The 27858-nt window shown below is 41.8% G+C and overlaps 1 protein-coding gene across 2 annotated transcripts in view; it reads right to left on the bottom strand.

Moving 5' to 3' along the window:
• Positions 1-3796, bottom strand: part of PRDM5 (PR/SET domain 5) — a 687250-nt gene extending 683454 nt beyond the window's left edge. For both annotated transcript variants that reach the window (XM_085641579.1, XM_085641580.1), the window contains exon 1: positions 3539-3796. In XM_085641579.1, the coding sequence (XP_085497705.1) occupies positions 3539-3631 (93 nt within the window). In that variant the 5' untranslated portion in view covers positions 3632-3796. The remainder of the gene's footprint in view (positions 1-3538) is intronic.
• Positions 3797-27858: the final 24062 nt, after the last annotated feature.

Raw genomic sequence — 27858 nt, 5'->3', positions numbered from 1 at the left:
TGACACCACACATTTTTTACTTTTCTTTTACCATATTAGCATTTCTAAACAATAGTAAAGTGTGTGTGCTTAACCTCCAAATGATGTGCTCTCCATTTGGACTTACTTTATTTGCCTATTTAGCTTCCCATAAGCCCATTGTAAATGGTGTCTTCTGTGCACCTATAACATGGAATGTTGGATGTGGGTTGCAGTTTGTATTTAAACCATACACATGTATGACAAACATATGTTTACCCCAGAAGCATTATTGTGCTCTGGCTAGGCTACAGTTTAAATCCACTGCAGTGATAGATGGCAAGGAAAATGTATTTGCCATGTAGGAAACACCTATTTTTATATATTCCTGAGTCACCCGTAAAGTATGCCTTGTAAGCCCACTGGCAGGGTGCTAATATATAAAAGCAGGGTGCACTACATATTGAGGTAATGTGCTCTCACAGTAAAATAAAACCCAAAAGCTATTACAATATTATGGCCTGGCTAGACGTTTTAGCCTTAGATGGGATTCAAATCTTTATTTTCCCATTCTGCTTAGGAAGGGGATAGAATAAGGTTTCTAAGTTACTTCCTGCTTACGTTTTTTAATCTGACTTGATGGTAAAATCCAATTTTTTATGACAAAAGCAGAAAAGTATCTTTGTATATTTGTACTTTAGGCTGCCTGAGTCTGAACTGGCTTAAAAAGTGTTCTTCCACTCATCACACATCCAGGGCTGGAATAAACATCCTTGGCTTGGAAAGTTCACAGCTCTATTTCAGAGGACTAAGGCTTTCCTCTGGAATACACATATGTGCCTGGGAGAGTAAACTATCCTAGCTCTGGGCCCAGGGAAGGACAATGGGTGTTACTGCAGACAATTTAGCAGGGATTAGCTATCTGGGAGTAACATAACATGTGTATTTGTAAAGCGTACGTTCACCTGAAGGGTATCTTGACGCTGAATAACAGATGTTTATTGTTACCCAACTCAATGGCACTCATTTTATCGACCTCAGAAGAATGAAAGGCTGAGTGGATTCACCAAGATTTTAACCTGTGACCATGAAGTCGAACAAGGCCCCTACAGTGGACGCATTAATCCACTAAGCCACCAGACCCGGAAGTGGACAGCAACAGTTGGCAGAACAAAGGGCAGCTTTACCACTGCCTCTCTTGACTTGGAGATGCCAAAGAGAGTTTCTTCTTTTCATCCACAGGACCATCTTAGACAATTAGGTTCAAACCACAGTATGAGGGAAAACCGGTTTTGACCTTGTCAGGTAAGTGAGTGGTCAAAAATCTGAAGACAGGCCTGCCTAGTGGTAGCTGGGACCTGCCTTCTTGAAACAGGGGCTCCTGGGTAATTTTACAGTAAGGCAAAGAGGGAGTGCTACAAAAGGAGGTGACTGGGGACTGTACGAAAATGTTAGGATTGGAGGTAAAAGTCTTCCAGTAACTGGCTAGTACAAAAGATAAATCAGGCCCTTCCACTACCTCTTCTTCAGAACATTCTTGGACTTTGGAAGACTCCATCTGAAAATAAAGGGCCTCCTGGAAGAAAAATCCTGACTCCTGATTACTGCTGCAAGGGCTCAAGGATTCTACTTGCACCAAGTGAATAGAACTGCTCCACAAAGGTCAACTAGTTGGCCTCCTGTTTACTTGTGTCAGTGACACAAAAAACAGACATACTCCTGACTCAAAGAGGACCCAAATAACTAAAGAGGAGTAGGCCATGCATGAGGACTGGCAGAAGCAAGACCTGATGCCCAGAATCCTGCCCTGGGGAACCTGACCAAAAGCCTTCCCAGCAATTGGAGATTAAGCCCAGGTAAAACCTTTGGTGGGGACAGGGTTCAGGCTTGCCTATAGGGCAATCAGGCAGTGCCCAATGGGCTGGTCTCATAGATCAGTGTTTGGGCTGCCTCTTAGCAGTTTGTGGGCCTGTCTTATGGCCAGGTGGGCTCGTTTTTACTGTTGATTTCCCTAATGTTACCACGAACAATGACTGCAACAAACACAAATGCATGCAGACTCCCGTACCTTGCAAAATACCTATACAGTGTCTCTTTACAAGTTTAAAACTTGCCTGATTTACAAATGTGAGACACTTATTTAGCTATCTGGTTTGCTACAAGGGGCCACTTTTATTTTGGTGCCGGATCTATTTTGTGTCCTAGTCAGACCCTAATGGGGACGGCTTATTAGGGGCTTCCAACCTCGGTTCCATCACAGTCAGCCTAAAACTGTGCCGAGGTCCTGCACACAGCCAATTGTTGCTTTACAATAGTGCTTTGTGCCTTATAATTAAACAAGTACATAACTCTGATTACCCTTGACCTGTTTTGGTGATAGTGGTGAGCTTTTGCCTGGGACGTTTCTCTATTTTTCGAAATTGGTTTGAGACTTTCATTGTCTTATGTTCTTTCCTTTAACATTGTTGGTACTGCTCGAACTTAGCATGCTATTGTTGGTGGATTGCCTGCTGCTTGTGCCATATCTACTAGTGGCTGAACAGAGATATGTTTTTTCAGAACTGTGTGTTCACTTAACCATAGTAGGTTTATTAAGCTGGCAAGGGTACCTCCCCCTAAAATGAATAACATAATTTCTGGCATAAACAAAACCGGGTAAGAGGTATGGAACAATATCTGCATATTCACTGATACAGTTCAGAAAAGGCTTAGAATGGGCGGCCCTGCATCTCCAATTACACACAACAATAGAACGCGCACTCCCCTGATCAGCTTGAGTGACAGCATTCACCAAAGCTGCGCGCGGCGACTGCGTGGATTTCTGACAGAGGTCATGTCTCCAGCCTCAGTCTCCGTCTCCCCTTAACAACATGTATTCAGCCACGGAGTTCTCCTTCTTACAAACTCTCGGGCTGGAAAAGTTAGAGGAAGGTGATGCACAAGACTCTACGCAAAAGTGATGACGGTTTCAACATCTCGGTGTAGAAACAATCTCTTCTCATCATGTCATGTTGAAGTGAAAAGAGCCGTTTTAGAAAAGCAGAATCGTCAGTGGCTGTGAAACTATACGGGAAACTAAAATAAACGCAGCAGCCTCCGGTCTCTCTTTCACCTCTGCTAGTAATTCAAATCAATGAAGTGGGCCGATTACGCGCAATATTTCTCTTATCTGATGACAATTAAACAAAATTAGTTCACACATAAGAGGAAACGTTTACTTCGCGGAAGAGTAATGACCGTCACCGGTAAACCAAATCTACGAAGTTTTGCCCCCGTTAGGCTGCAACTCCCAGACTGTCAGTGTAATAGGGCGGTGTAAGCATTCTCGCACGGTCCACAGCCGGGGCTCGCCGGCGCACGGGCCAGGGGATTAGTTTACACTCGCCCTCGTGTAGATACGTGGCACATCCCTCCCCGCCTCCGCGCCGCAAGCCCGTCTGGGAAAGCAGACACAAACCTCCCTCCTCTACAACATCTGGAAACGGCGCCCACAAACACCCAGCATCTTACAAGAGGCGGCGCCCCAGTGCTTCCCCCCCGCATCCAGCGGCGTTGTGCCCTGCACCCTGCCAGCACCCACCTTCCTCACTCGCCGGGCGGTGTAGAGCCCCATCCCGTCCTGGACAAGGGAGGACTTCAGGGCGAACCTATCGGGCACGTACATGCCAAGCATGGTGCTGCGCGGCGCCCTGGAGGTTGCAGGGGGCGACGGAGGCTCACCCCTCACCGGGGCCGAGAGAAGATGCCGAGGCTCGGGGACCGGGGGCTCTGAAGGAAAGTGTTAGAGTCTCCCATGTTTGTTTCCCCTCCTGCTGCTGCTAGCTCCCGGGGCAGGGGGAGGCTCAGCGGCTTAGGAATGAGGCTGTGCTTCCAGCCCATTGGAGGAAAGTTTACTGTCTTTCCCAAAACGAATGGGAACCGCGCATGGCACGCACTGTCCAGGGAGGGAGGTGTGTTACCTGTGTGGGGGATGCCACACCACCTGCACACCATGCCCAAGATGACAAGCCCTGCACCCCAGACTCCACAACTGCCATCTTCATCCCCCGTGCTCGCCATGCATGTTGCTAGATAAAAAGTGATGCGTTTCTATGTATTTTTTCAAATTATTGTGCACAAAAGTACTGCTAACTACGAAGTTGCCGAATGTAGTGCTTCTAAGCACATGGCTACCATGCACCCACCGGTTTCATTTTATTTGTTCTACTTAAAACTGTTGACAATTCTCTTTTCCTTGGCACTTATGCATTTTATATATTTTTTTCTTCTCTGTGGGGCATTTGATCTTACATTTTAGTCAAACTCATAAACGTTGTGGCATGTCTGTGGATTAAAACAAAGAGCTGGAATAACACATTCAGAATGTGAACAGCCTTGTATCATCCTGTTTCTTCTTAATAAAGACCTTGCGAAAGATGTTCCCCTTTATCACGCCAGAGTTACGCAAGACTGTCGTGGTGGCGCTTGTGCTGTCCAAGCTGAACTATTGTAATGCCTTATTGTTAGGGATAAATAAGGCACAGCTTAATAGGCTGCAGGCTTTGCAAAATGCCGCGGCGAGACTACTTCTGGACATTCCCAGAGATCAATCGGTCTCTGCGGGAATTAAAACCTTACATTCGCTCCCCGTCCACAAACGGATAGAATTTAAGGCCCTATGCCTGGTCCACAAAGCTGTTTTTGGGGGCGGAGCCAAGGACATCCAGAAAATATTGACCCCTTATACTCCCAGCCATGTGCTAAGGTCCAGTACTCGGAGCCTCATCCAGGTTAGTAGGATTAGGAAAGCCAGATGGGGAGGTAGAGCCTTTTCGAATCGTGCTGCAGGACTCTGGAATGGGCTTCCCTGTTCGTTAAAATCAGTAGATAACCATCAACGCTTTAGGAAAGTTTTAAAAACCTGGCTTTTTCAGGGAGCTTATATTTGAAGAATGTTTGTCCCTCTCTATACTTACCAGCGCCAAGACGCTTCGGCATTCGAGCGCTTTAAAAGAGTTATATCCTATCCTATCCCATCCTATGATGTGCTTCACTGGGTCCTGTCAAAAGATTGCAAGCGGCGCTTTGACACCTTCTGCGGTTTATCTTTGAACCTACTCTCTATCCATTCAGGCCCCAGCACATGACAATGAACATAACCACGTTCTTCCATCTGTGAAAACTACACAATCTAGTTAAAAACGTCATCATTCACTTTACATTATGCATAACGAATTCCTGTTATTGGGTATCTGTACCTTACACGTTTTCCCTAATCAGATTTTTTTCATATATTTCGCAAAGTGAACTCCCCGAATATCTGTGTATCATGAATATCATATGTTTTTCCAAATCAAGAATTCCTCCTAATATCATTATACCTAATGCGTTATGTGTTTGTATACTTTATCAATGCATATGTAACAGCACGAATTAACCATTTTGCGTGATTCATATTTCTAACAACGGAAATTCTTCCGGTGTGAACATTCCATAGCCCCTTCTAACGAGTGCATAATCAGAATACACTAGCATTTCGCATTATCACCTCCACCTGTCCGCCTGCTGTAGAGTGACCACCATGTCTCGTGTACATGAACATCTCTGTGGTGTCGTCGCTTTGTCTCCTAGATGTTAGGATGGGGGTCCTCATAGGGTGTGGAAATGCACCAGCGTGCCACTCGGTGCCACCGGGCATGTCACTTCCTTATTCAAGGTGCTGTGAAACCCGGACACCTGTGAGTACCGAAGCTCCACCCACTGACCTGCAAGGGATGGGTAGATGGGATTTGTCACCATGAACCAGATACAGTGGTAAGTGAGGTTTGCTGAGGGCGCAGGGCCGGACAGGCCTGTGATTCCAACGGGCATTTTCCCAGTGGGCTGGAGCCACTGGAGTTCAGTTTTGAAAGCCCAGGGCTGGTGCTGGGAACTCTGGCTTTTTCCCAGCAGCCTGAGGTTAATATGTAGCAGACACAGGGGGCTTCGAAAGGAAGGTAGAGAGAAAGCGATCAGAGAGGGAGGAGAGCAGTGGGTGATAAAACTTGAGGATCTCATCCCTGCAAAGTACATGGAGGGGCCCCCACGCTCCAGACCCTGTCAGGGGCTCTAAGGACAGGGGACCGCCATATGTGCACAGCGTCAGCGGGCCCCCTGGAGCTGGGGCCCCACATCAGGGGGGCTGCAGGGGCTTTTGTTATTCCACTGGAGGAGAGAGGGAGTAGAGGAGAGGCGATTAGATTAGATGGAAAGTGAAAGATTGTGGGAAGATTAAAAGGGGGGGAGGGGGGCTGGTTTGAGCATTGTTGCCAGGACTGCTTTTGGTTCCCCAGTCTGGCCTGTTGAGGGGAGGGAGAGTTGGTGATTCGGGCATGCTACAGAGGCGCAGTTACAAGCCCTAATCTGCTAATCATTTCTTGATTCCTTTCTACAGACCAGTGACAGTTAGATCAAGTTAGATCTGTGATTAATCTGCAAGTTAGCTGGATAATGACCAGAACCATAAAATAGAGATTCGAAAGAAACTATGATTCTGTTCTTTGGATCATTTTTATCATATTGGTACTTTTGACGCATTGCATTGCCACATGCAACAGGATACAGGCATAGGAGAACCAGAAGGTGTTTGATTTTGTATTGAGACTTGGATCGAATAAATGTTAGATTTGTTGTATATTAGGGTTTAGATTTAAAAACCACATGTGGGCACATTTACCTCCTGAGGAAGGAGGGTCTATTCCATGGACAGCACAATGGTTGATGCAGATGGCCTTGAAGGAGACTCTTCTCGCTGATGGAAGCTAGTGTTGGGCACATGCAGCTGGGCTGATGTGTTCCATTTGATGCTGGTGTAGGATGAGACTTGCTGCATTGTTTTGAATCTATTTTAGTTAGCGAGGCAGATATTAGTGTGCACAAAGGCAAAAAACATTAGCGTTGTCTAAATGCAAGAAACAAGGTCAATAGTTACTTGCACCAAATGGGACAATCCCTGGCAAGGAAAGATTGTCTGGATAGTTTTCAATTGTTGGCACTAAATTTTTGATCCTTGATGGCCAGCAGTCCAAGGATGAGATTAGAGTCTAGAGTCAATTCCAGACGTTTAACTTTGGGCACTGATGTTGGTGTGGTGTCTGCTGTATGTGCTACCAATCTGCAGGGATTGTGTTACTAATTTACAAATGAAGATTTCTGTATTCGTTCCATTCATTTTTATATTTTTTTCTGGTCTTCCCGTTGAAAATAGCAGAAAGACTGAGTAACGCTCTACCCATCCTCTTGTGCATACTCTACATTATTTAAGGAGTTCACAAGCAAAAGAAAGAAGGGGGCGGTGTCTATTGAGAGAGATATTGTGCCCTAGAGGGTAAATTCATGGTACATTGCATGTAAGGCAGACAGTGGTATTAGTGATGGGAGATTGGGTATGATAGTTGGAAGGGGGAACAACCTTTACAACGCAACTTTTACAACGCACTACCTTTACAACGCATTTTTTACAACGCACAATCCATTACAACGCATGACATTACAACGCAGGACACTACAACGCATTTCTAAATACTACCTTTACAACGCATTCCATTACAACGCATACTACCATTACAACGCATACCATTACAACGCATAATATAGTAATATACTATCCAACACTTACCCTACTGTTGCACCCCCTGGAGTTAGAATAGTAATTTTTACCCCTATACTATCCAACACTTACCCTACTGTTGCACCCCCTGGAGTTAGAATAGTAATTTTTACCCCTATACTATCCAACACTTACCCTACTGTTGCACCCCCTGGAGTTAGAATAGTAATTTTTACCCCTATACTATCCAACACTTACCCTACTGTTGCACCCCCTGGAGTTAGAATAGTAATTTTTACCCCTATACTATCCAACACTTTCCCTACTGTTGCACCCCCTGGAGTTAGAATAGTAATTTTTACCCCTATACTATCCAACACTTACCCTACTGTTGCACCCCCTGGAGTTAGAATAGTAATTTTTACCCCTATACTATCCAACACTTACCCTACTGTTGCACCCCCTGGAGTTAGAATAGTAATTTTTACCCCTATACTATCCAACACTTACCCTACTGTTGCACCCCCTGGAGTTAGAATAGTAATTTTTACCCCTATACTATCCAACACTTACCCTACTGTTGCACCCCCTGGAGTTAGAATAGTAATTTTTACCCCTATACTATCCAACACTTACCCTACTGTTGCACCCCCTGGAGTTAGAATAGTAATTTTTACCCCTATACTATCCAACACTTACCCTACTGTTGCACCCCCTGGAGTTAGAATAGTAATTTTTACCCCTATACTATCCAACACTTACCCTACTGTTGCACCCCCTGGAGTTAGAATAGTAATTTTTACCCCTATACTATCCAACACTTACCCTACTGTTGCACCCCCTGGAGTTAGAATAGTAATTTCTACCCCTATACTATCCAACACTTACCCTACTGTTGCACCCCCTGGAGTTAGAATAGTAATTTTTACCCCTATACTATCCAACACTTACCCTACTGTTGCACCCCCTGGAGTTAGAATAGTAATTTTTACCCCTATGCTATCCAACACTTACCCTACTGTTGCACCCCCTGGAGTTAGAATAGTAATTTTTAACCCTATACTATCTAATACTTACCTTAAATGCAATTTTATATTATGCGTTGTAATGGTATGCGTTGTAAAGGTAGTATGCGTTGTAATGGATATGCGTTGTAAAGGTAGTTTTTAAAAATGCGTTGTAGTGTACTGCGTTGTAATGTCATGCGTTGTAATGGATTGTGCGTTGTAAAAAATGCGTTGTAAAGGTATGCGTTGTAATAGTATGCGTTGTAACGTCATACATCCAGTTGGAAGGCATGCTGTAAGATGAGACTGTGTTTAGGGAGCTCTTAAGTCTGCGGTCTGTTTGCAAAGACCTGAGGACTGATGTCTGAGTGCAAAGTAATAAGGAATAATTGTCAGAAGAATGTCATCTGCATGGTTGTAGCAGGTTGAGCCACAGGATTTAATTTAATATGGCAGTGACTTAAAGTACCAATTTAAGAAGATAGGAGCAGTCAGATAACCTATGGTACACTGCAATTGATTGCAATGGGAGCTGAGGGACAGGTGGAGTTCAGATGACCTTTTTGCAGTTCAATGTCAGACCGTGACGTCAGTCCCAGTGTCCTGAGAAGCACTAAGAGAGTTGGGTGGTGAGTGAACCATATCAAATGTTGTGCACAGAGCCAGAAATATTAGGGTGACAGCTCTGTTCTTGACAACTTCGTATTTATGGTCACACCATTTTGCAGGGATGGATAATGCGTTCCCATGCCATTGGCTGGACACCCACCTGAGTGTCTTCCGGAAGTTTCTTGTCCTCAAAGCGGCCTGAGTTTGCTGAATTCCTCTTTTCAATCATTTTTTTTAGGAAAGACCTGTTGGTGATGTAGTTCTTCAAATTGGTTGGATCATGGATGAGCCTATTTAAGAAGGATTTGATGTAAAAGAGCTTCAGATCCTCTTTGTATGTTCAATCAAGGAAGGAGGCATTCAGAATGTTTCCAGCCACAGAAAGACTGGGAAAATGGGAAAAACATCTTTAAAAAGGTTCTTAGGCAGCATTCAGCTGGGGATTCTGATTAGCATCCGGCAGTCGCAATACCTAAGAACTCTTTGCTTGAAATCTGTGAAGCGTTGCAAAATATAGCCAGAGGAAGTGGAGGACAGGAAAGAAGAGAGTTTCTTTGATATGTCTAGTCTGGTGAGTGCTCCCGCAAGAATTTCAAAAGTCATCCTGAAACCCTCCTATTCAGAGGAGACACCCAGCTTATTCCAGAATTGTTGAGCCATGATGAGTTTGGCTCTGTTTGCTTCTAGGGTTATGTAATTCTGTGAGGATCTTCAAAATTTTATGAGAGAAACAATCATAGTCGGGGAGACGGGTGGTGTAGTACTTGTCTTACACATTCTTGATGGACATGTACTGTTCCAAGTATTGCTCATCTAGAAGTTTGTTGGCAGTTTCCATGTTCATCTTTAAATTACGTTCCAATATGCAGTTCAATTTTTTTTATTTGATTGTGGAGAGATGCTTTGTAAACAAATTATTCTCTTGATGGTAGAAGCATTTCAGCTGTGGTTTGATCAGTATCAAGGAATTTGCAAATTTTAGAGATTCAGTAGTTGAAGTGAGAGACTCAGTGTTGTACTGTGGCACTAACTTGTAACAGTGTTCACCATTTCCACGCTGGTCTTTCTTCTGGTAGTCCACCCTTCTCATTTTGTGGCCTGATTGCCTGTGGTGGTAATAGTGTACTAGGCGTGTCTGCAAAGTGTTTTGATGTGGAAAGGCATGACAAAGTGATCCAAGCATGTAGTAGAATAGAGATAGTCTCTCAATTGGATCATAGGTTCTGAGGTAAACGTGTTCACAATGAGCAGCAATTAAAGAGGCTTGGTTTAAACATTCGCGTGGATCAATTAGATTCTCTTATTCTGCATTGTGCTCCTGAATCACATATACACCTGCTGAGACCTCACATCACATTCTGAATCTTTTTTGCAATAACTTTTCCTGATTTGAATGGTTTTGATTAGTGCACATTGTTGTTGCTGTTGCTCGTGTTAATAGTCTAGGGTCCAGATTCAGAAGACATTGGTAATGTAGATTCCACAGTCAAAATGCCAGATTCACTGGCTATGCCTATGGATGCATACACACCATATTAATAATGAAGCAAAGGGAAGATATTCTGATGGGGAAAATCTTCTACTTCCACCAGATATACTGCTAGTGTGTTGAGGTAAGTCCACCAGAAATTGTGTTAAATAAGCCATTTATTCTAGACAGGGACATACTCTACAATGTATGTCCCAGTTAGCCCCGTGAACATCTTCCATGGAGAGGGTGGCAGACTCTCAGGAAATGGTGAGTGTTGTATCACTAACAACTCCTCAACTTGTTACACAGATAATTTCTGTAGGCATTGCAGTGTGTCCCAACGTTAGGGGTACATTTCAAGTTTCTAGATTTGATTGCATTAATATTCCCATTTGACAGAGTCATTGGTGGCTTTGCCAATATTTCCACTCTGAAAGTGGTTGTTCCCAATGGTGATACAGCTTTTTTGGTGGAGAAAATTCTGCTGTCTTGTTTCAGAGCTCTATATGTGTCAGGCTGTCCCCTGCTCCTTGATGGGAAACAAGGTCATGTGCCGTATTGGCAGATGGAAAAGCCACCTTCAAAGGTCTAAATCAAGCCATTAATCATGTGCAGTGACATTTTTTAGGAGGGCAGTGCCAAACCAGCACGAGGAACATTCTATCCACCCTGATCTACATACTTTCTACAATGTTTAAGGAGTACACAAGCCAAAGAAAGAAGGGGGAGGGGCCCATTGAGAGAGACATTGTGCCCTTGAGGATATAGTGATGGTTCATTGCATGTATAGCAGGCAGAGGTGTCAGTGATGAGAAATTGGGTATGACAGAGATAAACTGTGCAGTGAGATGAGGCTGTGATTAGGTAGGATAGGTGCTACCAGGGAAGGCTTTAATGTACAAGAGGGAGAATGTGAGGTCAATGGATATTGTATGTGAAACTTTAGGAGAGTGCCATGAGGAGAGATCTTGTGCAAGAGAGTGGGAGAAATCGATAAAGGAATATAGTGTATGAGCAAACAAGTTAATTCAGTGTGGGGAAAATATGTGTCAAAGAGGAGACAGTGCAATTCCAATTTATCATACTACAAGGGTGATTCTTTATAAGCTACCATTAAGTGTCCTTAATAATCTGCTTGTGGTATGGCCATTCATTATTTATCTGAGTAGAAAAAGAAGTGCCCTCTCCACCAAAATGGATCTCCAGTCATTTTTGCATCCAAATGGCTGATAGAAAATGCTTCTATTTTCACCTTGTTTTAAATTTATAGACAGCTGGGCATTTCGAGAAACAAAAATAATTAGTCCTTTAAACACATTCTCATCCTTTCATATTCCTTCAGCAATTCACCGATAGGTTATTTTTGGGATCAATTTGATTATCGCTATGAAAGTTCAGATTCCGGGTGCGTTGGAGGAGTAGGTGCTATTTATTGCAATTGATGAAATATGACACAGTGAGGTTGAGAATTTATTGGGTATGACAAATAGCACCTGCTGGGCCTGGCCCTTTGTGTAGTTTTATCCTGAACCTTTTTGCCTTCTTCCTCCTTTTTTTCTGACCTGTTTTTGTTAGCTTTAGTTCTCTGGGCTCTTTACCCCTGCTAATCAGTGCTAAAGTGCATATGCTCTCTGTCTAAAATGCATTGGTGATTGGTTTATCCATGAATGGCATATTTGACTTTCTAGTATGTCCCTCGTAAAAGTGCGCCAGGGCCTGCAAATCAAATGCTATCTCTGGGCCTGCATCACTGATTGTGCCACTCAAATGAATAGCCCTGTAAACATGGCTCAGACCTGCCATTGCAGTGTATGTGAGTGTAGGATTAAACTGCCATTTGGGCATGGCAAGTGCACCCACTTACCAGGCCCAAACCTTCTCTTTTGCTACATGTAAATCACCCCTAAGCTAGGCCCAAGGCAGCCCTATGGACAGGATGTAGTGTATTTAAAAGGTAGGGCATGTACTGGTGTGTTTTACATGTCCTTATAGTGAAATACTGCTAATTCAGTTTTTCAATATTGCAAGGACTATCTCTCCCACAGGGTAACATGAGGATTGCCTTTAAGTATCTTTTAAGTGTAATTTCCCATTGAGAGTAGATAGAGATTGGAGTTTGGAGTCTCTGAACTCGCAATTTAAAAATATATCTTTTGGTGAAGTTAATTTTAAATTGGGTGTTTGAAAAGTTAAGCAAGAAAATGCCCACTTTTAGAAAGTGGGCATTTTCTTGCTTAACCATTCTGTGCCTCTGCCTGCCTGTAGAAAACATGTCTGGGTTGGATGACAGTTGGACTCTTGTGCATTCCCTCTAGACATTCACACAAAGGAAGCTGAGGTGTCCTATCTATAACCTGATGGCCCATCACCAGGCTGATGGGCCTTCCTGAGCTAGATTGGTGGAAGGATTTGTAGCTGAATAGGGTTGTGCCGGTCATCACAGAAAGCAGTCTCTACCCCCCTGTATTTTGTCTGGAGCCAGGGCAGGGAAAGGTAGGGTCTTTTGCACTACAAAGACTTTTCTTCGAAGTTTGCTTACTTCAAAGGCAGAAAGGGGTATAAGTATTGGAACTCCGACATCCCAAAATCCGAACACTTCTGGACTGAGGACATTCGACCAGGAAGAAGAGCTGGATGCTGTAAGGGGGCTACCACTCTGCCTGTTGCGTTGGTGTGCCGGCCTGCTGCTTCTGTTTTTGGAGTAAAAGGACTGGAGTTTGCTTTCTACATCCTGCTTCCAAGGTCCTCCAAGGGCTTCTGTGTGCTTGCCTCTCGTTAAGAAGTCTCAGAGCCATCAAAGACTTCACCTACCAGTGTCTGGGCTCTTCTGCTGAGAGTTCTGACTTGCCAAGTGGTGCCAAATCCAGTTTCTGGGCCCTTCGAAGTGTAACCTGGTGATCTTAAGGAGAAAATCCAAGCATCAACTCCCAGCGTCTGTTTTCTCGACACACCGTTACAAAAGATTGATGCATTGCTGTTGCCTGCCACGAAGTGTGGTTCCCTCCTTGAATCATCGACCACAGCTTTCAACACAAGTCTCAGCTCGCTGTTGCAGTGTGTCAGAAGAATCGCTGCAGTGTGGGTCTCGAGCCCCGGGTTGCCAACATCCGCGGCACCTCCTCTAACGCGGCACCTGTTTCGTGGCTGTGGAATTGAGCTGGGCCTGCTTCGTGCCTATGAAATCGACGCAGTGCCTGCATCGCCACTCTCACACCAAGAAAGCGCATCTGGAATTTCGACACATCGTCCCTCGAGGCCGAATCATCATCAACACCGCACCGCAGTAAGGAACCGACGCTGAGTGTCCAGAAATCAAGGCATCACCTCCCCTGCCAGTAAGGAACTGACACATTACCTCCTATACCTAGCAGGAAGGAACCAACGTATCACCTCCCCTGCGTAGCAGTAAGGAACAAATGCATCACTTCCCCTGCCAGTAAGGAACCAACACATCACCTCCCTTGTGTAGTAAGGAACCAACACATCTCTTTGCTTTTCCATCACCTCAACTCCCCTGCGCCTTGCACCATCTTTGATATTTGACACATTGCTTCACTGAGCTGCATGACAGCAAAAGAGCAGAAGGTAGCACACATAGAAAGAGGAAGTAACAAAGAGAAATACAGATATTTCTCCTCGTTAAGCCTCCCCTACGAAGGTGTAACTTTGGGCATTCCCAGGTCTACCACTTTTGGTAAATCTGGCAATGCGTCAAAATCCCATGGGAGTTGCGTGGGAACATCCACCCATCGCCCATGGAATGCCTTCCCAGGGCAGAGTAACGCAACACAGTGATTTGCGCTGCATTGCGTTACTCCAGATTTATGAAGCCACTCAGGGCCACGCAAGGTGGCCTTGCATGGCTTTCTAAATCACATTTTGGGCTTGAGTCACACTTGTACAATGTTGCATGGTGCAAGAGCGAAGCAACTCTCCTTGTAAATATGCCCCTTTGTTTCAAATAAAGTACGTATTTTACAATAATATGTTTCAGAGACATACATTTCTCCATTGCTAACACAGGCTTAAGCTGTTATCCTTAAACGTAGTCACTCTTTTATATGTTTGGTGCATTTATTACCCACTGTTTCACTTTTTCTTAGATTTGATTTAAATTTAAATTGATTCAAGCCATTCTGTAATACAAAGCTTGACAAATTGCCAACATTCAGCCACAGTGGATGTATTATTTTGGCACTACAAATTAATTGAAACCCATTTATATGTTGGTATTGTGGAACTCTCTTATACATTATGAAGGTATGGCATTTTTGCTTCACTTTTTGAGAGGTCAACATTGTTTTGGACCCGCAAGCATTAATGTTGATAACTTTTCTCTGTAAAATGAATTCGTAAAATTATTTTTGCTGCCACAGATCAGCACTGACTACTACGAAAAGAATTGGAGCACCATCGGGCACACATACAACATGTAAAATGGTGGCAGCTTGCTGCAAATTGCTACCAACAGAACAATGTATCTAATCGGTGTCTTAATACAGGTATTTGAAAGTAAATAGTTCAGGGTACATGGGTTTGACAGACAGGAGATTGATGGGAGGATGAGGGAAAGAGAATTGATGATTGGATGGTGCAATTTTAAAATATTTTGCTACTTCTCCCTTCCAATTCCCTCCCAAGCAGTGGAAGAATACATAATGGTTTTGAGTAGTGACCGTCTAAGTGTTCTGATCCAGTTGCAGAGCTCCATTTATCTAGTGTAGTGTTACGCATTCCTCCAGTGAATCAAGGTAGTGTATTATGTAGCGTGACAAATAGGTTTATGTCTAATTAATTTTAAATGAACTGGAGCTTACAGTGCGCCTTTTCTGTGTATTTGTTCTGGCTTCCAGTTTCATGGCTAATTCAATTAATGTATTTCTCCCTTTAAAACGAAAAGAAAACATCATTTCTTTGTTGTTCCTAGAGTTGCTGAATCACGCTGTCCTCTGTGTCTGCCTGTAATGTAATGGGACGAGGAATGGAGTTTAGTAAGGAGCAGAACGCTGTGTGGTATTTGATAATTAGCTGTACGTCAGAAGAGCTATGCACATTGGGAATAAAATAATTACTTCTGCCTCCAAAGGGAAATTAAGGATTAGGCGCTTGTTTCTTTTGTTAAATCGTTTAGCTTTTATTCTTAAATAGATTTGCCTTTCCAAAACAGTCGCACCTGATGAGTGCATACTTTGAATTAGATGCATTAGTTTTTCTCCTAAATTGACTTGGTATTCATAAATCATATTTGCAGCTTGATGGTTTCATGTTTTGGTCTGTAGTCAATTTACAGGATCTTTGTCGTCCTTTCCTCGCTGCAGTTTCTTTAATTGGTTATTTTCGGTGAACCCTTTACCTACAAGACTACTCCAGGTTGACCTGTGTCACTATAGAGATTTTCCAGCTTCTTCGCCAGGGGTGAGATTTTTTTAATCAGGCTCCTGGTTGCAGCAGTTAAGATACAAAGACTGGTCACCAGAAAGTTGTGATTTGATGTCCTGGCCAGACACTCGTGTGTCTGATAATACATTCTCTAAATATTCCTTTTGGCAAATCAGGTTGCATTTTCAAACTAGTTCTGTTGAAAGAAATGCATATTCAATAAAGGCAAATATGCTGTCCCTGTAAGGCCCCTATTTATTATGCTGCTATACCAGGAGAAAAGGGCAGAACACAGATCCCTCCCACTGTTCTGCTAATTTAGAGCAACCCACTACTGCCACATTCCATCACAGAAATTCTGCTACAGTTTACCACCAAGAAAAGGCTAGTGGAAATGGCCCTGTAGTTGAATCTGAATGCAAGAGGGAAGCTTTCACTCATTTAGCAGCAATAATGCTCTTGGCACAGTTATGACCAATGGCCTGGCTGTTGTACAACATTTCTGGCACCCTAAACTAACTGCTAGTTTCCAGTTTTTGTGTTCATTGTTTGCTTTCTACTTTGCATCATGTGAAAGGCAACTGTCAAAAGCACTAATAAATAATTGAGAATTGGATCGAGATTTAACATGGCTTGCTAAAAGAATGTCTTAGAAAGAATCCTGAGAGTGAAGGAGTGGCGGCTCCTCCGCTAAGGCAGAGGAGCGTCGCCCCACTGTGTCAGCTAAAAGCCGAATGTAGAAAAAAAAATGATAATAACGTTTGTTATGATCATTTTGCTTTTTGCATTCAGCTTGCAGCTGAAGGGGCTGGGCTCACCACGCATCACAGGGCTAGCCCCTGTCTGAGCACCAAAAACGGCGCTCAGACCAATCACCCTGCTACTAAGGCAGCTTTGTAATTGGCCAGAGGACTCTGGGAGGCTGTGTGCTTCCTGACATGCAGAGAGGAGGACAGAGAAAAAAGAGGCGGCGGTGGACGGTAAAAAGTTAAGTCCTTTAAAAAAAATCCTTTCCCCCCTCCCTCCCTCCCTCCCCAAGGCCCCCCCACCCCACCTACTGGTGTGAAGGCCATCCTAGTCATGCCAAGAAGTGCACCACTACATTTATACTATGCGAAGAAAGGCCCAAAGCCCTCTGACAGCTTCTTCCATGCAAAATGTAATAGGGCCTATAACATTAAGTGGAGCAGACAGAAGTAGCGGTGGATAAAAAGGTGTGTGTATGTGATTTCTCTGGCACTGTGAAATAAAGTGTGGTATACCTTCCACATGCATGTGTTTTTCTTGGCATAGATAAAGAAACACCTATAAACAACTCATATAAAAAAATGCATTCCATTGGTAAAGCAGAGAGGTCTGTCTTTATTGTGATAATGCATAGAAATATAGAGATTCATACATTATACTTGCATGCAATAATACATTAAAGGAAGATGTTCCAATTCTGACCCACTTTGACCCACTTTAAACAGGTTTGAAAATGTGCATCGTAATGTTAGCAAAATGCAGTAACAAAATTCACTATGTGCCAGATGTACAAAGACCTTTTGTATTTCTTAACGGGCTGAATCGCAATGCACAACATCCTTTGCCAATGTACAGAGGCCTTTAGGGAATCGCAAAATGCAATTTCCACCCAGTAGAAATCGAATTTTGCGATTTCCTAAACAGGAAATTGCAAATAGGGATTTCCTATTTACGATTTCTTAGCACATGTACAAAGCATTTCCTAAATGTAAAATGATTATTTAGGACATTTAATTACCTTAGACTAAAAGTCGATGGTAACAATGTGCAATTAAAAAAAAAGCACCCCAAGATGCTTTTTTAAAAGTGTAGTAGAGCCCACACATGCCCCTAGGGCTTACATGTGCTTTACATGTGCACCACTAGTTTTGGGGTGCATTACAGGGGGCCTTATGCCCATGAACTTCCTTGGTTAAGCATTTCCTAAATAGCGATTTCCTAATTGGAAATCGCTATTTAGGAAATTAAAGAATGGCCCATTGGTATGAATGGTGTGGGATTTCCAAAACTGCGATTTCCTAATAGCGATTCCTACTCTGTAGGAATCGCTAGTGGGAAATCTGTAATTTCATACATATCATTTTGCATACCCTAAATAATGATTCCTATGGAGTCGCAATTCAGGAAATGCAAAATTGCATTTTCGTACATCTTTCCTATTAAAAAGATAAAAACATTAACAGACCCCTGTTCTTCTGCCTACAAAGTTCTATTGATCCATTGACACTGCCTTTGAATACATAGTGGCATTCATAATGCACCATGATCATCCTGTCTGTCTTACACCAGTGTTTTCCTTTCCCCTAAAGCTACTTTTCACCTCTTTTGTCCCCCTCAATGTTTTAGCAACTGTGCCATCTTATTCTAGATTTGAAAATGTGATTGTTAGAAATGTTGTCTCTAGTTGGCAGAGCTATGCACAGTGTCCCAGTAGGGACCACAATCCTAGTCAGAGTAAGTCAGGTAGACCCCCTAAATTAACCTGTGCTCACGCTCTGGTAGCTTGGCACTGAGCAGTCAACCTTCGTAAGAGGCAATGTGTAAAGTACTTTTGCAACATCTTAATTACGGTAAAACAGTGAAAACACCACAAAAAGACTCCACTCTAGTTTAGACAAGCATTGGCAAAGCCGATCGGTCTCGGCAATCCAAGAGCTATTGGTGTTGCCAATTTCAATGTCTTTTAGCCATGTTGAATAGCAGCACAGCTGCTGTTTAGCATAGCTAAATTTCATATAAAAAAGTGCTATGACTCACTCTACGCTGTATACTGAACTCAGATATTTGATAGTGCTTTAATGTGTGAATAATGAAAAAAAGTTGTGCGCAAAAATGAAGAAAAAAGTTTTGGTGAAATAAAATATTTGGTCAAGAGCACACTCCACTGTATTCTGAACTCACATATTTGAATGCTCTTTTATGCATAATAATGAAAAAAAAGTTTTGGTGAAATGAAATATTTCGTCAAGAACACACTCCACTGTATTCTGAACTCACATATTTGAATGCTGTTTTATGCATAGTAATGAAGTAAAAAGTTTTGTTGAAATAAAATATTTGGGCAAGAGCGCATCGCCCTGTATTCTGAACTTACGTTTTTGGAAGCGCTTTCATATGTGATAATGAAGTAAAGAATTTAAGAACCCTTTCCTCACGGTGCAGAAACTGGCAACCATGACCTCACCTCCATGAAGGAAAAGCTCACTTTCAGACTGCAAGAATTATTTGAACAGACATAAAGATCATTTCAAATGGAGATGGATTTATCAAGTAAACTCCTCTAGTCTTTCAACAGAAACAACGGACAGGATGCAACCGGAAATTGTATTGTGTCACTCTGCTTGCTTTAAAGATTGACCTAGCATTTGGATTTTCTCGTCATTTGCACCCTTCCCCAAAAGCACTCTGCTGACAATATTGCAGGTACAAAGAAGAAGTGAAAGCAAGCTGTTGGCTACACATCTCCCCTGTCTCCACTCCGGTAAGTCGTGACATCAGACAACAAGAATCCCTCAGCCAGTCGCAAGCCCACGTAGTTCTGCAAGGGCGCAAACATTTGACTTCTTTGACTGGAAGCTTTGGTCTTTTCTCTGCAGAGCCCTGGTTTACAATAAATAGAAACTGCAAGTAGGGTAGTGGGTGGGGCCGAGCCCCAATGAGGCAGGGCCTTTGGGAGGAGTAGGAGACAACAGGAGGGATTAAAGCATCAGGGGTAACTATTTACTATTCAAGTTTGTCAAAACTAAAGCCATCTTGGAAAGACTACAAAAGCAGAAAAAAAGTTCTGGAGAAACAAAGAGACAAATGCTCTGGAGAACCAAGTATATAATTGACGTATGCTTTAAATGCATAGGTCATTTTATTTGTAAATATTTAGTGCTTGTTTTTGAAGAAAGTACCTTGTTTTTAGTTTTTTTAGCAATTTTGTTTTACATCAGAAGAAAAAAAATCGATATATCAACAGCTATATCCTAATTTATTTTACTGTGTTCACCCCCTGGCTTGAACTTCATGGTATGAGAATGCTCATAATGAAATGGCTGTCCATGGCTATGCTGGTCTGACAGAACCATTTCATGTCCCTGTGATGTAAGATGAGGGTTGAGCTGGAGGGACACTTAAAAAGAAAAGTAAACAGGAGCCCTCGGAAAGCAGCATCTGACATTTGATCTTGGTCTTTGAATACACAGCAAATGTCAGGAGATGAGAAAACGATTTACAGACCTATTTACAGAGGAGCTTGGACCAAAACATGAGCACTCAACAGATGCTAAAATGAGACCAGTGGATTGAAATAGTAATTGGTCCATGCTCTTTGGGAAGGATAAACACAAGAAAAGTTATGACGCATGCATGTTAGGACAAATGGGGAGAAATAATATAAGAGCGATGATGGAGCCAGCAAATAGGAAGCCTATGGGCGGGCTGAAGCCCACAAAGTATATACAACATGTCTGAAGAGACAGCGCAAGCACTGTCTAGTCAAGAACTAAAAAAAATAAAAAATAGAATATTTCTCTGAGTAAAACAAGATAACAAATTTAAAAATCCAATAAGTGGAACTTGAGTTATGAATTTTCTAAAGAATAAACTGCAATATGGTACTTAAAAGCCAATAGCGCTTAGGGGTTACTTGAGGCCTTGACCAGGGGTAAGTCCAAAATTCAGGTCAACTGCAATGGAGGACAGGCCGACTCCAGGACCCACTCAGGACCTGCTGAAAAAGTACCTTGGACAGAGCAAGCATTGGCATCGAAGACTCAATGCGTCGGTTCTGATTCGCGTAGTCAGGCCGATGCTTCATAGTCAAGCCTCGCAGTCGGGTCCTGCATCATCATTGAACTCTTTACAATGCAGACGCTGTGCCATCGTTGAGCCTCACAGTCAGGTCCCGCATTGTCGTCGACCCCCTAAAGATGCAGGCGCTGCGTCGATATCAAACCTTGCTGTCGGATCTCCCGTCATTATTGAGCCATGCAAGGATGTCCCCGAAGCAGCTCTGCGGCAGCATTGAAGGGCACTACATCACGTCCGATCAGGGTGAAGTCATTGCTTCGCAGATCTAGAATCCTAACTTTAGTACTCCTAAAGGCCTTCTGTGAATACCGAAAGTCGTAAAGTTAGGATTTTTCTCTGTTTAGGAGTAGTAAAGGTAGTGATCCTAACTTTAGTACTCCTAAATGCCTTCTGTGAATACCGAAAGTCAGGATTTTGTCTCAGATTAGTTCTGTGAATCGGCTCCTTTGGTTTTTGGCTATTGAGTTTTTTAGGGCAGCCAGTGAATACACTATAGCAATAGTGAAGGTGAGAAAATAGATGATAAAGAACTGGAAAATGTTTCTCTTCCACTAAACACTAGAGTGTAGTTTTCAAAGCATTTCAATACTGTGGTTAGAGAAAAAAGAAAATACTTGTCAAGGAAGTTAGGGCCAGATGTGTAGGCCATCTTGACCGGGAAAATGTTTTTTCGGATGTACAAAATGCCGAATCGCATTTTCCATTTGTGATTCAGTATTTGAAAGGGGCGTGTTTAGTGCGTCCCTTACAAATACAGAATCGGTATGGTATCTATTACGGTTTTGCGACTGAATTCCGGCCAGAAAACAGTAATATTTTACCACCAGTTTAAAACTGGTGGTAACCCATTTGCAACAGGGAAGGGGTCCCCTCTGACAATGTAAATAAAAATATTTTTAGGAATGGGCAGTGCTCCCAAGGACAAGGGCCTACTTTGAAAAACATGATACTTCAAAGTTTTTTTTTTTTCTTTTTAAACACATCCCATTTTCCTTTCAGGAAAATAGGCTGAATTTAAAAAAAAAGATTGCTTTATTAAACAAGCAATCACAGACATAGTGGTCTGCTAACCTCAGCAGGCAACCATCCCTGTGATGGTTGTGATTCCTAATGGGTCACAAACTGCAATCTACCTCATCAATATTCATGAGGTAGGTCGATTTGTGACCTACAAGGAATACCTAAATGAGACTCACTGAGTTTCAAACATTGGGACTACCGGTTTCCTAATTGCGATTCCGAAAGAATTGTAATGAGGAAATTGGTATTCCTAATGTTTGTACATCTGACCCTTGGAGTGTGAACAGGAGTCTGCACATTAGAAGGAAGAAGGATGTAGCATTGCCTTTTGTACTTTTTTCCTTTGGTGGTTCCAAAGATTTTGTGAGGCTGGTACTTCAGGGACAGAAACATTTTGTCCAATGTGGACAACATTGTGGTGATTCACATTGTGAACAGGCAATCTGCAGGGGATGTGAGTGTATTAAACTTGCCAAGAGTCCTTGTTTTGGGTTGTTTCTAACATATGACTGCCTTCAAAGCAAGCCATGTCTAGGGTTGAACAATGAAATTGTGGATACATTATCTCTTTCACAATGGAAAAGGTTCGCTGGCTTGGTATCAAAGGCTGAATTGTACTGGTTAGAATTGCTGTCCAGTTCAGTATTGAAAATGGCTTTGTTCAAGGTATGGTTGCAGGACAGTGAGTTTAAGACACATCATTCTTGTTGCAGAGCAGCAACAGATGCCAGTATTAGGGGTTGTTCAGCAGGCGTTATCATTTGTTTGGGGAGGTGGAATGTAACTGCTATCAGAGGCCTGTGTTGCCAGATTGGCTATTGATGTAATTTTTTTGGTAAAATCATTGAACATGTTTTGATTGAATTGCTGGGCCCTGTGTGGAGGCAATACCACTGTGGATAAGTGGTCATTCATTAAATGGGTATCAAGACAAGCAGAGACAAGGATATGCGGATAACAGCTTGGTTTTGATTTGGGGGGCAGCTGTTACCAAATTGGAGGATTTTTTAAAGGTAGGGATTGCCCTTATGTCTTGATTGCGCACTGAGGTGAAAACTATTTGGTTTAGCTCAGACAGTTGGCTTTAATATATAGAGAGATTTAATGGAGATTAAGCTTTAATGGTCAGGGATGATGGTTTTATGGAGTGAGTTGATGGTGATACCCAGGAAAGCTTGGAGGGGAATTTTAAAGCTGACACCCAAAATGAGGCCAATAGGAAGGTGAATTGTGAAAAAAGAAGAATTTCTGTCGAGGAAGGGTTTGGTAGAGTGCGACACAGTGGAATTTTCATTGAGGACAAGCATTATTTCAAGGACAATGGAGTACACTTGCCCTTCATGGGCATACAACTTTACCTTAAGAAACTATTAAATAGGCTGGCCGCATTGTTGGGTGAGAAATGTTGGGTGTGGAAGACAGCAAAACTCCTTGGTGAGGTTGTTCTTAGTAGAAGGTTGGTAGGTTTTAGTTTTTAGCTACATTCATTGGTTGATCTCGCTACCGGTCAGGCAATGCAGCTCAAGGGAAGGAAAGGAAAGTAGGGTTGAGTGGAGTTGTAATTATGCTATGAGTTTAAGCACAATTGGTGTAGAAATGGTTTGGCCATGGGACCTCATTTATGGAAGGATTTTTGAGAAGGAGGGATTATTACAGAATGTCACTTAGGACAATGATTGTTGGGGTGTTAAAGGATTGGAGATTGGTAGGATTACCTTGATGTATAATGAGGTTGTTGGTCTGTAAAACATTTGCCAGGACTTGTTATGTGATATGCACCTCTATCATTAAATCAGCTTTTTTCATTCGAAAGATGGTGGAGTTCTTCATGTAGAGCTCCATCTCCCAGAGAATGCAAGAGCACATGGGCTGATCCCAGGAGCACACCTATCTTGTGCAAAGGGACAGAGGGCGTGGTTTTAGGAGAGTGAGGCTTTGCCAAAGAGTGGAAGAAACACTGGGTGGGATATGCCCTTAAAATTCAGAGGAAATATTGTAAATTACTCATGTTGTTTTTTCCCAGTCCATGCCATATGACTTAATCAAATTTGTACCCAAGTCACAACTCTGAATGCCTTCATAGTGCAGCGTGCTGCATGGTGTCTTAGGATGAGGGGCAGGCAGTATTGGTATCAGCAGAGTGTGGTAAAATGTCCACTGTAACGCTCATACTAGTCATATTCAGAGCAACAAGTGGCATATTCCAAGCTGCAGCCAGGTAATAGCTCACATTTAAAACAGTGCTGAATGTCAGCTGCTGATTGTTTGCAGCACAGCAAGAACCACAAGAGCATGTTGTTGTGGTGAATGTAAAGGTGTGACAGTAAATGCCTAGTAAGCGTATGGTGGGTCAGGGGACCTCCTAAAAAAAATACAATTAACAACAATGTGTTTGGACTACTTTTTGAGATTGTACACATCTGCATAATGCGATGGATTGATACCAATATTGATGAGCAACCCCAAAATGCAATGTCTAAAGCCAGTTGAACCACTGTAGCAAATGGCTGAAAGGGGCTGTGCAAAAGCCCCTTCTGTGTCTTCATGCAATAGTATATGTCTATTGTGTTTTGTGTGGTGTGTGTTGTGTGGGATAACATAAGCTATCACAAGACAGCTAAAGGTATCAGTAGGCAAAACCTAAAAGCAGGATTGGTTCATCACTTTTTAAACTATGAACATGTTGGCTTTGGTTGGTTTACAGTTATGAAATAAAGTATACTTTACTACTCGATTATGCTTATTTTAAACACGTACTCCTATTTTGCATGAAGCATAAAAGACATTTGCAGATTGTGTGATGACCCTCTGAGACTTTTTTTAATAACTTTTGACAGATAAAACATAGGTATGTCAATGTTATTCAAAAGGTTTATAGGTTGATCAAACATATAAGGAGTCAAATCTATGACTGTGGGATCAATCTCTGCGATATCAGTCTGTAGTGAACAAACTAGTTCACTGGCCCACCAGAACTACCATAATAAACAGATACACTCCACTCATTTAGTTACTCCAATGCAGGTTCTATGTCAAAAATGAGGAAATAAAAATATAGTGTGAAATAAATATTGTGTATAGTTTACAAAAATATCATCCTATTGTGTGTAGGTTTTTCTATTATTAATTCCAATGAGGCAATATTTTTGTAAGTGATATGTCGGAAACAATTTTATTGTCAGATGAGATTTAGCCAATCATATTCGGATACCATACCCTCATGCAAATCTGTAAAAATAAGCAAACCTAACTTGAAATAATTCCTTTTAAAATAGGTATATAATGCTTGCATTAAAAATAAGTATTCAGAATCAAGGGTCAGTTGTATATGTGTTTAGAATAATGATTTCCAAATAGCGTTTATCTCTGAATAGATATTTGGTAATTGCTATACTTAATATATGAAACTATTATTTTTAAATTAAAGATTCTTAGTGGTTCGCAGATTGACCTACCTCATGAATATTAATGAAATAGATTGCAATTTGTGACCCTTTAGGAATGATAGCCATCACATGGATGGTGACCTGATGATGTCAGCAGTCTACCATGTCTATGATTGCTTTTAAATAAAGGATTTTTTTTTGAACGGCAATCAATTTTCTTCTAAATGTATTTCTATTTTTTTAACATTCTCAAAGGAGAAGGGGTCCCTCAGGGACATCTTCCCATTTGCGAATGGAGGAGGTGGTAAAGTATTACTGTTTTGAAACTGGAATTTGGTTGCAAAACATTAATACATACTATATTCACCCTAAACACACCCCTTCCAAATAGGGATTCCTTATAATTTCCTAAAACCATTTATCAATTCGGTAACATGTTACTCAATCACTAAATGGGTTTAGTACATTTTTTACAAGCCATTTTGTGGTCGCAAATCCTGTTATTTAGCTAATCACAGGCTTTGCAATCACTAAATGGCTTAGTACATCTGGCCCCAAGTCTTCACCTTTTCCCACTTTGCAGATCTCTGTCAGAACCACATTGAAATGTCATGCTAGCATCAGAAATTGTGCGAATTTCCCAATCAAATCGTTTTTAAAGAATAATCATGCCCCAGTACAAATCTCAAGACCCTTTTGGAGAAAATATTAATTTGAAAACTCATGAATAGTGTATACATTATATGCTACGTTTGAAATATGTGTAATTGCATACACATACATTAAATATGCACATGTTTAGTGTACACACACCATGAATATGCTACACATTCCTAATTGTACTTAGTTTAAACCGTTGACCAAGACCCAAAGTAGAGTCAGATGAGTAGTTAAGGATTTACATTGCAAATGAGATGAACAGCTCTAGAGTTGTAAATCTGTGGTATTCACAAGTAGTTTGCAATGTATTTTAAACAGCTATCGGTATATATCTGCTATCAAGATGGATCGATAAGGTAAGTGCTTGCTGCTGGCTTCTTTGTGATCTTTCCTTAATGAATTAAATTCCAGGCAAGTCTAACTCACTCTTCCATATTTCAGAGCTTAGTAAATTGAGCGCCATTGAATTGGGTAGCAGTAACAATTGATATTTGCAAAACTTAGAAGTGGCAGAAGTGAAAGTTGTTGTTATTATGCAACATGAACTAAAAATGCCCCAGTGTCTGGACTGGAGTACGTGTTGAAAATTATATGGAACTGAACAAATCACTGGATGGGTGCGGAGATACAACACGGATTACCAAAAGAAAACAACGTATTCACAATTCTAAACCTAGCCATGTGTACTGGGTGCATGCAACACAACCAGGCTGTAGTACGAAATAAGCAGGCCAAAGTGTGCATTATTAGTGAATACAGATCAGTAACTTTTGCAATATGTAGCATATGTTTTCCATATTGGTAATCATAATTGACCACACTAATCTAAGTATTATAGGAAACCTCAAAACCTGGTTTGACAAACCTTATCACGACCAGACCACAGGCCTACTCAACAACTCAGAAGTGCTTACACATGATGCAGACCATATCCTGGATGCCATATACATCGCTAAGGATGTTTCTCAGTCAGGCGAATACAGACAATCTTCTTGAGTGGTCAACATATCACTTACTTAAATTTAAACCTCCCATCTGCTCCACCAGTACCAACAAATGCTCCTTTAACAGACCATGGGAGACTTTCAACACTGACAGATTCCACACAGAATTCGAGAAGATGCTGCTAATGAACCCTTTGATCTCCATCAACCACTTCTACAACTGTTTTTGACCAAATGGGTCCTCTTAAAGCATTAAGTCTCAGGTAACCACACACAGGTTGATTCATTTTGAATGTCAAATTTAAAAAAATGAAATTCAGAATTTGATAACGACAGTGTAGAAAGAACAAAAAATGGTACAAATAAAATATATACTGGACAAGGCAACCATTTAAAAGCTGAAACATGTAACTGCTTCCAGTGCATTTGTGAAGCTATAACCTCAATCTAAGAACCACTCAAAGAGCCTTATGTTCAAAGCTACTTTGCAGCCACAAAGGCTCCTATATGCAAAATTGGAGCCTTTGCAACTGCAAAAAAGTTTTGGGGTATGTTCAAAACCCAAATTGTGAAACAGGTTTGCGAATATATACTGAATTGCAAATTGAAAGGGGCATGTTTAGGGGGTCCTTCCAATTTGTGATGTCTAATGGTATGTACCAATGGTTTGCACCTGCAATTATGGTCGGAAATCATTGATAGGTAACCGACACCCAACATTACTGACATTAACCCAGTATCTGTTGCTATCATGACATTTCTATGTGGTTCTGCAAGAAGTAGGTAGAGTATTTAAAGGTGACGATTTGGGGCAAGATGTACAAAGCTATATAGCGGTTGCAAAACATGTGATTCACTATTGTGACCGCTAAATAGTTTGTACAAATGTACTAAACCCAGTTAGTTATTTGGTAACATGTTACTGAATCAATAAATGGGTTTAAGAAATCCTAAATAATTGCTATTTTAAAGGGGAGTGTTTACTGCATCCCTCTCCAGTAGCCGCCCATGTGCAGCTATTCAACTTCGCCCA

The sequence above is a fragment of the Triturus cristatus genome, chromosome 2_2, assembly GCF_964204655.1.
Source record: "Triturus cristatus chromosome 2_2, aTriCri1.1, whole genome shotgun sequence".
Lineage (NCBI taxonomy): Eukaryota > Metazoa > Chordata > Amphibia > Caudata > Salamandridae > Triturus > Triturus cristatus.
The sequence above is the reverse complement of the archived record's forward strand: the minus strand, read 5'-3'. Positions and strand labels throughout refer to the sequence as shown.